The 18,216-nt window shown below is 32.0% G+C and overlaps 1 protein-coding gene across 1 annotated transcript; it reads right to left on the bottom strand.

Moving 5' to 3' along the window:
• Window positions 1-5,308: 5,308 nt before the first annotated feature.
• LOC123885122 (probable RNA-dependent RNA polymerase 5) lies at window positions 5,309-14,341 on the bottom strand. The gene is made up of 18 exons (XM_045934377.1): window positions 13,281-14,341; window positions 12,432-12,564; window positions 11,973-12,047; window positions 11,584-11,758; window positions 10,935-11,157; window positions 10,741-10,828; window positions 10,521-10,652; window positions 9,987-10,061; window positions 9,789-9,860; window positions 9,269-9,399; window positions 8,555-8,703; window positions 8,176-8,398; window positions 7,628-7,853; window positions 7,209-7,363; window positions 6,600-6,771; window positions 6,362-6,500; window positions 6,093-6,256; window positions 5,309-6,018 (listed from the first exon to the last, which is right to left on the bottom strand). Exons 1-18 carry the CDS (start codon window positions 13,730-13,732, stop codon window positions 5,779-5,781), a joined length of 3,024 nt encoding a protein of 1,007 aa, XP_045790333.1. The 5' UTR covers window positions 13,733-14,341; the 3' UTR covers window positions 5,309-5,778.
• Window positions 14,342-18,216: the final 3,875 nt, after the last annotated feature.

Genomic DNA, 18,216 nt, shown 5'->3' with positions numbered 1-18,216 from the left:
TGAGGGGGAGAATGTTGATGTGTTAGGTGTACCTGATTTATAATTTCAACATTGAATGTAAGAGTAGATGTTGAATAACATACTAGTGAGAAAACTCGAATACCTGATGTCGGGTGAAGATGTGGTATCCAAACTCATTTGTGTGGTCGTTTTTAGCTCAATGTATTGATTCACTCTGTGTAGGCTGTAACTGTAACAGCCCGAGTCTCCTCTCTTAAGCGATCACGGCATTGCCACCTCACGATCTTCTCTACTCCCTTCTCTAGTAGAGTTTTGCCTTCCGTGAGAATCGAATCACATACCATGGTGAGGGGAGTAAAGAAGATCGTAAGGTGGTAGTGCCGAGTCTCACACTTGAGAGAGAATGTTCATGTGTCAAGTGTGAGTTATGATTCTTACATTAGATAATAGATTAGATGTTATGTTGGGTAATATATAAGTGAGATGACTCATATAACGAATAGTTTTGGGTGAAGAATCGCGTTCGAATCCACAATTTCATTTTTATACATATTTAAATTTCTATGAATCTCTCTTCCAAAAAAAAAAATTCTATGAATCTTAAACTTAAATTTCACTTAGCTGAAGAAATTCAATTTAAAAAATTAGTAATTCATACTCCTTCCGGTTCTAAATATAAGAGAAATTTTACTTTTTAAATTTATTGAGAATTCAATGTATCTAGTCCATATTATGGATCAAATACATTGAAATCTCAATGAATCTAAAAAGAAAAATTTCTCTTATATTTAAGACCAGAGGGAGTATTACGTAAGAACAAAAGATAACTTTTTTTTTTTGGGAAAACAACTATTGAGTAGCAAGTTGCAAGCATGCATGATGTCATCTCATCATCTATTCCATTATGGCTGCTGGCTTGTTCAACTTTACTTTGATTACTTTGAACAACTTGGAGACTTTGAGAACAAGTTCAAGACCTTCTCAACTTGTACTTGTGAATTGTGATTCACTGTCCTTGGTTATACAGTTCAACAAGTTTGCCTTCACTTCCTAAATTATTGTGTTAAGCAAAAGTGATTTTCCTTTTTGTTTAGTTATAATAGGAAAAATAAATTAACACCCGTAGACCTTTTTATAATTTTTATAAATTATTTTCAGATTTTCAAAGAGATTAATTATTTCGTTAACAACTTATTCTTGTGTTGTTAGTAGGGGAACAACTTTGTTTATTTCTACATTTTTTTTAAAATTACACATAATTTGGAAAGTATACATTTAGATGACACAAAAAATTCTTGATTGTCTAGAAGTACACATCTAGACCAGTACAAAAACTTTGTTTTATTAAGTACATTCAAAATGATTTGAGTTTGAGGTGAAAAAAGTTCCTATCACTCATTTAACTAGTTAAAACTTAAAACACTTTGTTTAATGATGGGAAAACACAATATTGGATGTGTACATTTTCTTACACCGTTGTATAATAAAAACATCTTTAAATATAGTACTACATCCAATTATTTTAAAATAGCGTTATAATCATTATAATATATATATATATATATATATATATATATATATATATATATATATATATATATATATAGGGGGCTGCTAACTTAGACCCAGTTGGGTCTAAGTTAGGAAGGTGCACCTTTTCAGTTGGACAAAAATACCCATTTTTTTAATTTTTGAAAGAATAGAGCAACAGGGGCATTTCTGTAATTTACCCAACAGTACACGCGCCCCCACCTTCTTTTCCCACCCCCCAGGACACGTGGCAGCGTGTGATTGCACAAAATCCAAGCGCGTGCATCACACGCGCCGACAGACGCGCGTGGCTGCAGCCCACACGCGGAGAGAGAAACTTTTTAAAAAAGAAAGGCCACGTGTCAGCATATGATTGGCTGCGTTAATTTTTTTTCATTTAATACTTTAAACTCAAATATTTCATTGTAAATTAATTTTTTATTTTTTTATTTTTATACCAAAATTCTTTTTTTTTTTTGTCTACAAATAGAGACTTGGTTCGTTTGATTTGGACACAGAAAAAAAAACCCAATTTTTCACTACCTAAATCTCATTTTTCACTACCTTACATCAACTCACTTAAACCATTCTACTAGAAAAATGGTTTCAGAGTACAAATCTCTGAAACCATTCTACATGCTAAATGGTTTCAGAAGCAAATAACTAATAATCAACTTACTGAAACCATTCTACCAGCAAAATGGTTTCAGATTACAACTCTCTGAAACCATTGTACCAGATAAATGGTTTCAGACGCAAAAACAATTAATAAATTACTCACTGAAACCATTCTACCAGTAAAATGGTTTCAGAATACAACTATGTGCAACCATTCTACAAGCTAAATGGTTTCAGAAGCAAATGACTAATAATCAACTTACTGAAACCATTCTACCAGCAAAATGGTTTCAGATTACAACTCTCTGAAACCATTGTACCAGATAAATGGTTTCAGAAGCAAACACAATTAATAAATTACTCACTGAAACCATTCTACCAGTAAAATGATTTCAGAATACAACTATGTGCAACCATTCTACAAGCTAAATGGTTTCAGAAGCAAATGACTAATAATCAACTTACTGAAACCATTCTACCAACAAAATGGTTTCAGATTACAACTCTCTGAAACCATTGTACCAGATAAATGGTTTCAGAAGCAAACACAATTAATAAAATTACTCATTGAAACCATTCTACCAGTAAAATGGTTTCAGAATACAACTATGTGCAACCATTCTACCAGTAAAATGGTTTCAGAAGCAAACATTAGTTTTTAATTACCGTTTTATCTCATTTAATTAACTAAAAATAGTTTCAGGTCTCCAAAAATTTCATAAAATACACCAAAAGTTCCAGAATATTATCTACTATTTTCCTGGTATAATGGTTTCAGTGAGTTGGTTGAGTGGTGCGTGTTAAATTACAACACACAAGTAACGTATTTAGTAGACAAAAAATGAGATTAAGAGAGTGAAAAATTGCGTTTTTTTTTCGGTGTCCAAATCAAACGAACCAAGTCTCTATTTGTAGACAAAAAAAAATTATGAATTTTGGTATAAAAATAAAAAAATAAAAAATTAATTTACAACGAAATAATTGAGTTCAAAGTATTAAATGAACAAAAATCACGCCCAGCCAACCATTGTGTGACACGTGTCCTACTTTTAAAAAGCAAATTTTTCTCTCTCCAGGTTGTAATCCAGTGTGGCGCAGGCGCTGGAATCTGATTGATCAGGATGATCTGGGCTGTCTGATTGATCAGACAGTCTTGATGAGATCAGATCTTGGCTGTCTGATGGAAATCAACGGTCTTTAACCATGGTCCTTCGGTACGCGCGCGACACTGGATCCGCGTCTATTAATGGGTATTTTGGGAAAAGAATGGGGGGCGCGTGTATATGGTTGGTAAAATTACAGAAATGCCCAATAGCTCTAAAATTAAAAGAATTGGTATTTTGGTTCAATTGAAAAGGTGCACCTTGCTAACTTAGACCTAACTAGGGTCTAAGTTAGAAAACCCCATATATATATATAGATTTTGCTAACGTACACCCGCTTATTTTTAAGGTGTGTGTTAGCAAGTTATAACTAAAAAGTAGTTAAATACACACTAAGGTGCATGTTGCTAATGCACACCTTCTAAAAAATAAGTGGGTGTACGTTAGCAACTCCTATAGGCATTTGCTATAATACACCTACTTAATTTTTAGAAGGTGTGTGTTAGCAAATGATAACTAAAAAGTAGTTAAATACACCTTAAGGTGTATGTTGCTAATGCACACCTTCATACAAAATAGTGGGTGTGCATTAGCAAATCCCATATATATATATATATATATATATATATATATATATATATATATATATATATATATATATATATATATATATATATATATATATATATATATATATATATATATATATATATATATATATATATATATATATAGCAATATAATAAAATCATATTTAAAATATAGTACTAACATTCAATTAATTAGTAGGCATTGAATTTGATAGGAAAGACTATAATTCGATCTCTTACAACTGTGATCGGGAGCCAAGTTTCTTCTGTTAGTGGGAAAAATCAAGTCGGGACTCAAGAATTAGGCGAAGGGTTTGTTCCTGAACGAGGGAAGTGGGTGGAAAGACACTAAGGGAGAGAGATATACTCCTTTTTGAATCGCCGAAATTGTAGGGCGCTAAAATCATTTGACGTTAGAACTGATCCCTAAACTAGATTATATGGTGTAAAAAAATACAACGTTCTTTTTTTTTTTACATAAAAAATACAGCGTTCTAATATTACTAAAACTAATTTTGTTTGATAATTTGAATAAATCTTTTTTGATAATTTGAATAAATATAAGTCAAAAGAAAAAAAAGATATATATTAAGAATCTAGTGATTTATTAATTTCACTAAATTTTTTGTAAGAAAAAATTATTTAAATAATTTTAAATGCTCTTTTTTCAAGTTTTGGTTTTTCATATTATGTTTAGACAAAATATAAAAAGCTTTCCTTACCTGTTCTGTTCCTGTCACACCAATACAACTCCAAACTCTGCCCATGCCACAAGATCCCTATTCTCGAGAAGATACAAGAAAAAGAAATTGTTGAAATTGAAAATAATATTATTTTTGTTATATCTTGACACATGTTAAAAAAAAATTGTATGAAAATAAGTGTTATTTATTTTTTAGTTTATGTACATGTATACTCTCGAGTCAAAATCTTGCCTAAAGTTGTAATTGCATAGTTAGAGCAAAAGACTTTTTTAACCTACTTGAGTTGGCCTAGTGATGTTGACTTGAGTCCTTGAATTATACTCCTCTTAAATTCGATTTTCTCTGGTGTCAATTTTGATGGGCTAATCCATACAAAACAAAAAATTCTGGCTTTAAATGGACTCCGACAAGTGGGCGGTGGCATTAATTCTCTCGGATTAGGCCGGATACGAAGTTTAAAAAAAAATGATATCTTAACATGGGAGTTCAAATATATTACAAATTTACAATTTAAGCATAAAACTTTGAGACTTACGGTGGTGATGGTGAATTAGTGGAACAAATATTTTTTGGACTTCCAAAATTCATGCGGAGATGACATCTAATTGTTGGACGTAAACACTTCAACCCTCATTCTTTCCATATTTTCAGTTGAAAATACATCCCTTTTATAGATAAAAAAAATTAGAAATCAAAACCAATGCATGTGAATAGGAACCGCTTCGATACATTTAACAGATTTTAACAACCAAAAAATTGATTAGTGTCTCATACTATTTGTAGATATGATGACAAAACTATATATTAATCTGCAAATTTCATTAAATAACTCTTGCAAAGTACAAGTACTAAGCAAGAAACAGGATACATAGGCTGCACTAGCAGCTAAGGCACACGCAAGGCCACAAAAACAAACAAAATCACAACAAACACCAAACACTAACAGGGAGAATAAACACACACAAAGCACAGCAACAACAGAACCGAACAGTAAGGGAGCTAACACCAAGAAGCAGGGACCGAAACAGACATCAGCTTCTAGTGAGACACCCATTATTACTACAAGAGAGTAAGCAACTTCTAGTGCCCCGGACCTTGATTTGAAATTACCGTGGCAAGTGCAACGTCTATCGGTGATGGTTCATTAATGTCCGTTGATCTAAATGCCTTCCTACTTCCCAACTTCAGATAAGATGACGGGCCCAAAAAAAAAAACGAAAACGGAAGTCTTTCACTTCACTCCTGATTATTATAGAACCAAGTTGATGCGTTTCAAGAACCAAATATCTCACGCAATACAGCAGGACTACATATCAAAGTCTTCTGATACTGTTTTTCTGCATAATACCTAACAAGAACTGAGCCAGCAACCTTCCATGCAAAGCCACATCTTGCAACATCCTTTTTAACCATGGCATAGTCATAAATAACGTGATACACAGCCAAAGCCTCGTTATAAATATCAGTGATACTCTTGGAACCATCCACTATGTTAATAGCATCATTAAATATCTGAAAACGAGACACCAATCAGCACCTCAGAAAAATGGGAACTTCTAGGGAAAGAAAAACTGAAAAATACTTACCTTCTTATACAGCTTAATGACTTCATTTGCCTCTTCATTGGAATTAGGACGCTTACCATTTAAGGCAGTACTCATATCTTGCCTATACTGAATATAAAGACTGCTCCACTTATGCTTATAGTCGTCCGGTATTTCAACATCAAAGCACGGTAGTTTTCTAATTTCTGATGGCACATAGATAAGAAGAAAATGTTAAAACCCTTAAAGTGTTAGCCGATGAAGGTGAATTGATAATTAGCATAGCATGGGTGTAATATTGGAGTACTCACCAATCCCAGACACATCAGTTATTTGCCATCTGCAAACCTCGTCGAATATTGAACCTAAGATAGAGGTTGAAGTGAAAGAATTGTCCCTTTTCATGTAGTGCGGGTACATTTCTACAATCAAATCCTTTGGAACTTGGATCTGCAGTTGAAAGTTCATGTTAGGCAAAGTGGTACTCATAATTGCAGATTGGTGTAAATGTAAATGTAATAATAATGTAATGTAAAATATAGAACCAACCTTTCCTCCACCTTTCTTCGGAGCATCTAATGCCTCATAGTATAAATCAATCAATTTAAGGATATTACTTTTAACTTGCTGCACCTCCTCTTCTTTTGTTACGTCATTTCTAAATATCAAAAGGCGGTCCATGAGTGCCATCCAACTATCAGCTGCAGCACCTATTGTGCTACTGAAAAGAGGAGAAAATTCTTCTGTTAAGGGTCATAAAATTAAAACTATGAAAACTCTTACTACCTACTTGACTAGCATCTATGACAATTTATATATATATATGGTAAAAACGCTACATTTAAATGGCACTTCAAAGACCAAATGTCTATGCTGATGATCACATATATGGTTAACAACCATCTACATGCTATGATGCATTATAAGGTTTTCAGGGTACAAGCAGAAGAAACGGGATATCTAGTATAAACAACATAATATACAGGCCCTAACTATGTCCTTGCAAACTATTCAGGAAACCAAAATGCAAACCTTAATACTATCTATATACACACTATATTAGAGTCGCACAATTACTGTAACATTATAATAAGGTTTTCAGGCTACAAGCAGAGGAAATATTTAATATATCTAATCGAAGACATTTACTTCACCCACCTTGGTTGGAACCGAGTTTCCAGATATAGCTTAAAAAGTTCTTCCTCAAGTTGCTCATGTGAAAGTTCATATGGCTTTATAACACTAGAACTCAATCTGACAGAATTTGGTGGACTTTCGATCCAAGGGTCGCTCTGTCTAAAATGTTGCAACAACTGAAACATTTCAAAATATAAATTGTTAATATAAAAGAACTTTTAACTACTAATTCAAGCATTAAGTGTTTCCTAAGCAAACATCAGACAACAAATATAACTGAGCAACAGTTTTGTGAAGATAGGTGGATAAAGATACAGTCAATTTGTCCTTTTCCCCACTGCACAATTTCTAGTAAAACACAAAAAAGCACAATTTCTTCAATATGAATAGATCTAGTAAAAACGCAAAGAAAGGTTTAAAACTGAAATTTAAATTGTAACCTGAGCATTTTTTGAAATCCAGTACATGTCACCGTCAAAATCACCTCCAGCTATCTCATCTGCAACGGAACGAGAACCGACACAAGGGAAAAAAATTGCATATTTTCCATGTCCAACATAAGATTCTAACCCCTCCACATATCTGGCCTGCATTATGTGAATGTCCCCAAAATGTAAACCTGGATTTCGATAAACCAGCACATCCCCAGTAATTTGGCCATTTTCACTACAAAAAAATAAAACCAGTTAACACAGACCAGATAATTTAAATTCCAAACATCATTTCATAATAATAACTAACTAGTACATGGTATAATATGGTCATAGGATTCTTTTTTTTTTTAATTTGCTTATCAATATATAGACCCACTATCAAACAAGAATATAAAGGCAATGGAAGGGAAATCGGCCTGCTGAAAAAGGCATGAAAGTGTACGAGAGGAGGAACAACAAAAGTGTTACACAAGCAATAGCAATAGTATGTGGAGGGAATGAGGAAAGGAGCGGGAGAATAATGGAATCGGGACAGATGTAATATTTGTGCTTACTGAATAATGCAGACTTGATTGGGTTTAAGGGTACGAGTGGGATCAACAGTCCCCATCATGTAGAAACAATCTTCTAAGTATAGTTTCCCTTCTCCAAGCCTGTTCTTTTCCGCCTTTACAAGTATATTCAGGTGATATTGTAGAAACGGTTCATCAAGAGGGATCCCACATAAAATCATTGCTGCAGCATTGTATTCATCCATCTCACCATGGTTGACAGAAACTGTAAGTGCATCAACAATTGAAAACCACTGTTAAGGGGGATTCCGACGTATTTAAGGCAGTAGAACAATGAAATTCATGTCTCAATAACCAACAGTGTATCTTAAAATGATCAATGGACATAATAGTATTTGCTAATTAGATGTAAGAAAACTACCTCTGAGGGCAGTACGCTTTTTGGTATAGACATGGTCTGCATCTTCTAAATTTCTCTTAAGTACATCCATGAAGAATTCATTTGGAACTCCTCCATAACTCAGAAGTGCGATCAAATATTTAGATAAATATGATCTATTTGGTTTTTGGCTGAAACATTGGAGGCTTCAGATCAGTTTGTTTTTCAAACAATACAAAAAAGAAAAAATAACAGTTTGCACTAATGAATACCGACGGTTAGTCTATAACTCGAAACAACTTTTAGCATTAAGAAAGTTGGTTGGGCAACTTAGAATCAGCATATCAGTATCAAACCAATGTAGCAAACCAACCCCACAAACCTATGCATGTCTACCCAATGGTATGCTGCTGTTAGTGCAAACCTAATGCGATCCATTGCAATTTATTCGTGATGGCATATCATTTTTGGAACACAGATTTGTTGTGTTAGTATGATTATGAAAATAAAATAATAGGCCCGTATACATATTATGATGTGTTATGTAAATATAAACAAACAAACAAACAAAGTTATGCCTCCACCTTTCAATATTCAACAATAGGTTTAGTCAAAAAAAAAATATTCAACAATAGGCATAAATAAAATCCAGCATGTCAACAAGTATGATCGATACATCCCATCAACAAGTCCAACAAACACCCTAGCAGAAAGAGTGAATGATATCAACCCGGTGAAATTGAAAAGGTGAAATACCTTGTAGTTACTACTTCCAACGAATTTATGCTTGGAACAATTGAAAGGCCATTTGAAAGGCCATTTAAAAGGTTCAAGTCTTCGCGAACTTTAATCATTGAAGGACGAGCCTGTATGGTCTTTGGAGGAAGCTTCAAAATTGAAAGATTCAATGTCATAGTCAATAACAGCATAGCTAAAAAGATACAATGTCATAGTCAATAGCAGCATAGCTAAATATGAAGTGAATAAAATAGAAACAACTCGAAAAAGCTTATTAATAAAATGACTAACTTTACAAATTATAAACTATTGAAATGGATAAAAGTTGTAAGCATTCTATGTGAATCGTGATACCAAGGTAACTCCCAAAATTAAAAGAAAATTCTACCAAACAGCTATTAGACCAATGTGCAGTATCGTGCTGAATGTTAGATAAACTTAAAAATAAACTATAGGTCTTCCGAAATGTACTTGAAAAAATAAAAATAAACTCAAGTATATCGATTTCCATGACCAATAGAATCTGTAAAAATAATACCTTTCTGTTGACCAAAAGAGTACCCTTGATTGCACTACCCTTGTGAAAGAGACGGCACTGAATCAGCAGTGGCTTAATAGGGAAGAAAGAGGATAAGTTATATTATAATCATGACCGGACATATTGGAAATGCATGCATATAAAATAAAACATGTCATTGAAATATGAAACTGGTATAAGAAAAATCAAAGCATCTACTGGCTGATGTGTGCTCAGTGCTGTTTCTCCCACAGCCCTACTCATATCCTGAAGCTCAACCAGATTGGAAATTTCCTGAGGGGAGTCATATAATGCAGAATCAATAAAAAAGGATTTAGATCATAAAATTCATTGAAATATATATCGGAGTACATGCGATTTGAAAATTAACTGATTGAGAGAAATATAAGAATAAAAGCAGGAGCAAAATAACAGTAAAGTCATTAGGAAAACAAAGACGGCATAGAAAGCAACTAAACTAACAGGAATAACTCATGCTTTATCCTTTCCTTGCAAAAGAGTAGTATCAACATGAGAATCAAGAAAACGTTTTTAGTCACAAAAAGTAAAGGGAAGCCAAGTATATTTATGATCAAATGAAGCTAAATAGTCAATGATGCAATGAAGAGAAAACTAATGGTGAATTCATAATACAATTTTTCTTTCAGTGAATTTTTAACACATTACCATTAACTGATAAACAGAGTTAGTTGGGGGAAAAAAGATAAAAAAAAATTTTGAAAGAAAACAAACCTTAACATGTGTATCCTTCATGTTCGTTCCTTTGTAAACATTGTGAGGGCAGAGCACCGCCAAGTCTTCTGAGATAAACCCAGTTCCATCAGTGAGAATAGATTCATTATCAATTTTGTTGCCATTTCCATCCTAAACCAGTAAAAAGAAATTATTACACAACAAAATATTTTGCTGCAAGCATCGCCATAAATTATAGAACCTTTTAAGGTGACTATACCCGGCAATATTCATCTTGTATCTCTTGGACAGTCACGGTTGTCAAGTCAATATTAAGCTTATAGGTCTTCGACAGAATTAGAGAGAACCTGATTAACTATGAGGTTAGTACATGGGATCAAATCTATTTTGAGAAAGTGGATGAAGGAAAACAAAAAGAAACTTTAAGAGATAGTATGAACATAAATATCACACCTAGCCATATACTTGTCAATACTGGGTAACAGGTGTGCATGCATAAATAACAATCTAGATTCAAACATTGTCCTATTTGACAAAATGTAATCTTCCATCTGATCGACAGAACAATGTGATTCTGTCCTAACAAAATAGCATTTGACAGAAGAAGTATAGCATTTGGCCGAAGAAGTTGTTTGATCCTCCTTCTTCTTCTCTTCCTTTCCACCATCTTTGAAAACTGTTCAATCAATAGAAAATTTAAAAATACATATATAAGTCACTGGTTTCTTAAACAACTCCAGAGACAGCATCAGAAACAAGAAAATGACAATATGACGATTTAAGAATGCTTTTTGCAGCAAATGATTGAAATAACCCAAAAGCAACGCAAGGTTGAGAGTAGGGAAGCCATGCATATTCACTATGTCATAGAAATTAACTTGAGAAAGTACTAGATTCACAAAACATTGGAAAACAGATCCAATACTAGATTAGACGGGTCGTGAACTTGCAGCCTAGTTCACATGTTGCACATACTAAATCAAAATCCAAATGTCCCAAACTATTTGCATCTTAATCGAATATAAAATTACCCGGATTCAAGATCACAGAAACCCTAAAAAATGGTCTAAAACAAATTAAAACTAGAAAGTAACAGGATTACCAAAAAAACGATACAAACGATGACCAACACGAATCCCTTCTTTTCCAAACTTCCCATAGAGCTTAGCAGCCTCTTGAGGACTTGTCTTTCCAACATCACAGAATTTCACAAGCAAAACATTGTCATCACCTAGTGACTTCTGCAGGTGTGTCCGTGTGTTTTGCAAAATAGGGCCCTGAATAATAAAATAAACCACATTTGGCATAGAAAGAGACACTTGAATAAGAAATTAAAATATCAACCATATAAAAATCTGAATAAAGTCTATTGACTAAGGACAGGACAATAATACAAATTCATCAAAGCCAATTGAATAGCGAAACAGTTACAATCACAAAGACAAAAACTTCACGGTACACAAATTAAAAGTAGGAGAAAGACATACAGACCTTGAACCTTAAGCTCCCATTTCGAGAAACATAGCACTGGTATATATGTGTCCTGCCAGAATCCCAATCAAGATACTGCAGAAAGAAACCAAAGTTAATATTACTCAGCACAACATAGTTAAATAGCGATGCCGATGGATACAGGGAACAAAATAAAAAAAATTGACGACTAGCACTAGAAATGGCCGACTTAGCTAGAGTACGAGCTACCATATTTGCTTGTCTCGGACAATCTTAACCTCAGATTTGTAAATCTAGTCTAAAAAACTTCTAATATTTGTAACAATCAATCAATGACACTAAATTTGGAAATGCCTGATCAACTTAACTTTACTATTTGGAACTACTAGTATTAATAAGCCAAAATATCAAACCGGCATAACTGTTAACCATCATTATCATCATCATACATAACAAAACAACAATAAACAAATCAGTGATCATAAGATAATGTTTTACCAATTGACGATCCTTGCGTTGAACACCACGACGCATCCCTACAGTTTCCCATATTTCATTCTCAAAATCTCGCATCGGTAAATCCTTCAGACTTTCAACATATTCAGCACGGACATCATTTTCAATATTCTCCCTGTAAGAACACCCAAAAAAGCCACAAATTTAAACAAAACAAAGTTGAAACCGCCTAAAGAAAAGACTACAAAAATTCAAAAATAATAAGGTCTAAATATGCAAATAGTCCCCCTAACTAAGTATCAAGAGTTTTTCCGTTTTAATCATGTAAATTCTTTTTTTATTCTAGTCCTGCAAATATACTAATTATTTATTTATTTTTTATCTTTAATGTTTTATTTTAGTCCCTCCAAAATTTATTCATAAAATTATATGTAATTTTGGGAGAACTAAAACATCTCATTTTAATTTTTAAATACTAAAATAAAAATTCCTAATATTATTTAATCTGAATAAATATTATAGGACCAATTAAAATATCAACTTATTATCACAAAAATTAAAAAATCAACTTATCTTACAGAACTAAATCAATGCAACAAGTATCAAAAGCAGAACAGTTCATATTTCAAAGGACTTAAAACATAAACAAAAATATTTTGCAGGATTAAAAGCAAAAAATAATTTCTACATTAACCAAAAGCATATTTAAACTTCATAAACACCGATTTGGCGCTGAACTTGGTTGGGAGGACCGCGATTCGATCCCCGCAACTGCAGGGGCGGGAACCACTTGATCCCAGAACTGACCCGAACCAAATTAAAAATAAAAAAATATTTAAACTTCATAATTTAAAAATAAAAAAATAAAAACGAAGAGTTTGAAGTTCTTACTCTCCAGCATAGCTCAAAAGCAGAAACGACTTTCGAAACTCCAATTCACCTAATGCCGTTAGAACACAGTACGGCGGTGGATGTAACGTTAACGGTGACAGTGATCGTGACGGTGACAGTGACGATTCTGACAATGATAAAGAAGGAAAGGGTTTAGGTGGTGGTGGTGACGGCAACGGTGACATAGATGCTTCTGAAGATGATGCCGGAGGAGGAGGAGGAGAAACAGAGTTCTGAGATAAATTCTTCATCAAATGCACAATGAAACCATCAAAACTAGCTCGAATTGTCGTTTTGGTGATTACATTGAGAAGTTCTAATGCTCGTTGTTCTCCGATCAAAGCAAGTTGTTGTATCGTAGAATGATGAAGCGGTGGTTGATTTTGTTTCTCACGAATTCGTTCTATGAGATTCTCAACCGACGCCGGGAGTATCACCGGTGTCTCCGCCATAACAAACTGTAACGGTAACTGTAACGGAATAGAGAGGGAAAGTGAATATTTAAGTGAGTGAGTGAGTTAGTGAGAATGAAGGTAGAAGATAAGAGTTTATATAGGAAATGAAAATGGAAGAAAAAAATAGTATTTTAATTAATAAAATTCAAAAAGTAATTAATGGTTTTGGTTTTTGCGTGTATGAGAATGAGAGTGAATGAAGTGAAAGGAAAAGACTTGACTTCATGAGAGAGTGTTTTCATTTTTGTGAGAATCTTTTTGTTTTTTAGAATTAGAAAGTGTTGGTTTATTCTTTCGTAGCACGATTCCATTTCCCTATGTAGTTAGTTCCGTAATCCATTTCTGATTGAACGGATAAAATACAGTTCAAATTATAAATGATTTTTATTTTCATGTTTTATCTTCCGGGTTTCTTTTATACCTCTAAATTTCGAGTTTTTTCCTTCCAAAAAATTTCGGTTTCTATAAATTAATTTTTTTGGCTTGAAGAAAAATTTCGGTTTCTAAAAACCGAAATTTACTCTGAATTTGGACTATAAAAAATTTGGTTTTTGGAAACCAAATTTTTCTACAAAGACAAAATTGTAATACTGGAGTATAAAAAAATCACGAGAGTCGAAAGAGAAAACATCTTTTATTTTTATGGATCTTCAAACGGAACTTTTTTCATACATGGATTGGATATTTGGATACTTAGGTAGCACGCTTCCCTATAGAGGTAGTAACTGAGATTTGTATGTAGCACGCTTCTCTCAACTTAACGGAGGAAGAATATCTGTAAGTAGTACTTAGATGGATCAGTACTACTGTACTAGTTTGGCCGCATACATAGTTAAAAAAGTATTAAAAAAAGTAAACATAAGTAAATTAATTAAATAAGGTGTATTTTAAAAATAATTAAATAATATGTTTTTTAATGTCAAATTAGTTTATACCTTTGTATTTGTAATTTGCTCTCAAATAGTTCTTTTTTCCTTTCAATATCTCAAATTAGTTTATGTCTTTGTCAAATATTTTTCAATTTGATCTCTCGGTAAACAACTTCAATCCGGTCCCTCCGTCAAATCTATAATTTTTTGTTAATTTATCTATGACTTCAAATTAAAGATTAAATTGTTAAATTAAGATCAAATGGTTAATTAATTAAAGTAATTATACTTTAAAGTGTCATATGTTTAAAAAAATCATTTAGAATATGATACGTGAAATTTTGTAAAAAAAGTGTATGGACTGACTTCAAATTAAAGATTAAAATGTTAAATTAAAGATCAAATAGTTAAATAATTAAAGTAATTATACTTTAAAGTATTATATGTTTAAAAAAATCATTTAGAATATGATACGTGAAATTTTGTAAAAAAAATGTATGGACTAAAATTAAAAACTGAAAATTTAGAGGACTAGAAGTTAAACCTTCGATCTTTCTTCATTAACTCTTTTTACTTTTAATCTTAACTCAATTGACATACTCACTCTACCTTAATTCGAAAGAAAATTTTAAATAACAAGAAATAAAATTTGATATATTTAAATATTTAACTTATTAAATAATAATATTAGTACACTTGTGTTTCATAATATTATATACTTTATACTTAAAAGTTATCTCCCGAAAACTTTATGAGCAAAAACCGAATCTTTATGGCATCTTCTAACCTTCAATACCTTCAAATATGTTGAATTGTCACGAGATTCTATCATGTACTACCATCCCATTTCCTCAACATTATTAATAGCTCTAACTTTTTTTTTGTAGGTAGTTGGTACAAATTAACTCTCACTTATCTTTTGTAAAAAGGAATATTCTCACCTCAAATTTTTTCCTTTCACATTGTAGCACCATTTTATACATAGATTCTTCCGTAGCAAGCTTCCCTATAGGTGAGTTTTGTTTTAGCGGAAGCGGAGTACTATTTTTCGGATTTGGATCTCTTCTATTGTTAAATTAAATAATTAAAGTAATCTCTTGTATTATAAGCTTGTATATACAAGCAAACTCTAAACTTAATTTGTTTTTCCTCCACTTTTATATCGTAGTTTTTATTAAAAAAATACAATTTTGTCTTGACTATGATTAGAACCCACAACTCTTCATTACAATACAACACTTCAACCACTATGGCAGGTACACCAGTTGTGATTAAAGTTATGATCACAAAGTGTTAAGCACAATCAATTTTCATAGGAAACATTTCATACGACAATTAAGCACCATCAATTTTCATTGTACAGTTTAAACAATTAAAAACCGATAAATAGAAATCTATAGCAAATCATCATATCTCTTATATTCTAAGCTTATTCTGATACGCTAACTTAAACCTAATCTTTTTCCCGCTTATTTTCTCTCTCATTTTAACCCTAATTTAATTCAAATAAATTGTTAAAAAATACCTCAACAAGAATCGAACACATGACATTTAAGATTTACTTGGTGAATTTGCCACTAGAATACATGAATCAATCTGATAGAATTTGGTAATCCACATGTAATAAATATGAAATCAATGCTTAATTTTGTTTAAATAGAAATCAACCCCTTTTTTTTATACAACTCCAATTTTTTTATGTAATACACATTCAATTTCTTTTTATACAAATTTTTTTTTTGTTTTACATTAATTAATTTTCCATTGGATTTTTGAAATATTCTTTCTAAATTAATTTAAATAAGATACGTTATAAGTTTGGATTTGAGTTATATCTCTTATATATTATAAGCTTGCTAACATAAGTTAACCCTAAACCTAATTTTTTCCCTCTCATTTTCCCTATCTTTTTATTGTGGCTTTATATTTTAAAAAAATACAATTTTGTCTATAATAAAAATCGAATCTGCATTTGCTTACAATAAAGTTTTTCAACCACTAAAGTATGTGTTTCAATCGTGATAAAAGTTAGAAATTCTAATATGTTAATCCGGTTTTTCAATAAATTTGAAAGACAACATCCCTTATCTCTTATATTATAAGCTTGCTAACATAAGCTAACCGTAAACCAATTATAAAAATAGTTTGGGATATGACGAAATGTGTATATAATTTTTACACGTCTGATTACAAAAAAATATTTACTCAATTTTTTTAAAAAAAATTTACAAAAAATGTCTCTTTTTTTTTCTTCGTTGTCACTATTCTTTTATGCCAAAAAAATCATAATTCAATTTAAGATCACAATGTGAACTTTTAATCTGTTAAACATGTTAAGATATATCTTTCGTTGCCGGTGTTTTCACATGGTCAGTTGTATGTTTCATCTTCAAGAGTTACTTCAAGAGAATGATTAAAGATTTTGATTATCGACAAATACAGTAAAGATGCAAATAAAATTTTTATTGTAGTTTATAAGGAAGTATTTCGTAATATATCATAATTTCCGTTGTATGAAAATTTATCCAAATTTATGGTTAATATTACTCCAATTTTTCATATACTTTTTAATCGGACCCGTGTATGCACGGGTCGAAAGTTCTAGTTATACTTTAAAGTGTTATATGTTTAAAAAAACCATTTAGAATATGATACGTGAAATTTTGTAAAAAAAAAAGTATGGACTAAAATTAAAAACTGAAAATTTAGAGGACTAAAAGTTAAACCTTCGATCTTGACTCATTAACTCTTTTTACTTTTAATCTTAACTCAAACCAATTGAACAACTCCCTCCACCTTAGTTCAAAGAAAATTTTTAAATAACAAAAAATAAAATTTGATATACTATACTTATTAAATACTAATATTATTACACTTGTGTTTCATAATATTATATACTTTATACTTAAAAGTTATCTCAACAACGCATCTTATCATCTACAACTATCTCTTGTGTTTCTGGGTGTGAAGAGGTGGAATCGGCTCATCACTTGTTCCTCTCCTGCAGCACTTAAAAGTTATCTCAACAAGGCATCTTATCATCTACTACTATGACTTCGATCATGGATTGACGTTCCTATGGTGGATTTACCCTACTTTGGGCGATCATTTTGTCCAGTTCACTTCTTCAGCAGGCGGTTCTCGTGCACGACGATCTTTTATGCAGCTTATTTGACTTGCTTGTGTTTGGGTTATATGGACGAAAATAAGTCATAGATTATTCAGCGGCTCAACAAGTACTTCTCATCAATTGTTGGATAAGATCAAGCTGTTTTTCTATAGGTGGTTGAAGACGACGAGTGTGACTTTAGTCTTCAGCTACCATAGTTGGTGGTATGATCCTTTCCTTTGTTTGGACCTTGTATGATTCTTTTCGTGACTCTTTGTAAATATTTTTAGTCGTTCTCGGTACACCTTGTACTAGGGAGACTGTTTTTCAATATATATATATATATATATATATATATATATATATATATATATATATATCATTTTGGCTTGTTAAAAAAAAGTTATCTCACCAAACTATCTTTATGGCATCTTCTAACCTTCAAAACCTTCACATTTGATGAATTGTTGAACCAAACTATCTCCACAAGATAAATGACTTAG

The sequence above is a fragment of the Trifolium pratense genome, linkage group LG5, assembly GCF_020283565.1.
Source record: "Trifolium pratense cultivar HEN17-A07 linkage group LG5, ARS_RC_1.1, whole genome shotgun sequence".
Taxonomy (NCBI): Eukaryota; Viridiplantae; Streptophyta; class Magnoliopsida; order Fabales; family Fabaceae; genus Trifolium; species Trifolium pratense.
This window is presented reverse-complemented; position numbering and strand designations above follow the sequence as displayed.

What these genes read in the sequence shown, in the direction of transcription:
- LOC123885122 (XM_045934377.1), bottom strand. Translation starts at nt 13,732, where the DNA reads ATGGCGGAGACACCGGTGATACTCCCGGCGTCGGTTGAGAATCTCATA. An exon ending in TACAAGATGAATATTGCCGG is followed by an intron (nt 10,653 to 10,740) that starts GTATAGTCACCT and finishes TTACTGGTTTAG; the next exon opens with GATGGAAATGGCAACAAAAT. An exon ending in CTCTTTTGGTCAACAGAAAG is followed by an intron (nt 9,400 to 9,788) that starts GTATTATTTTTA and finishes TCAATTTTGAAG; the next exon opens with CTTCCTCCAAAGACCATACA.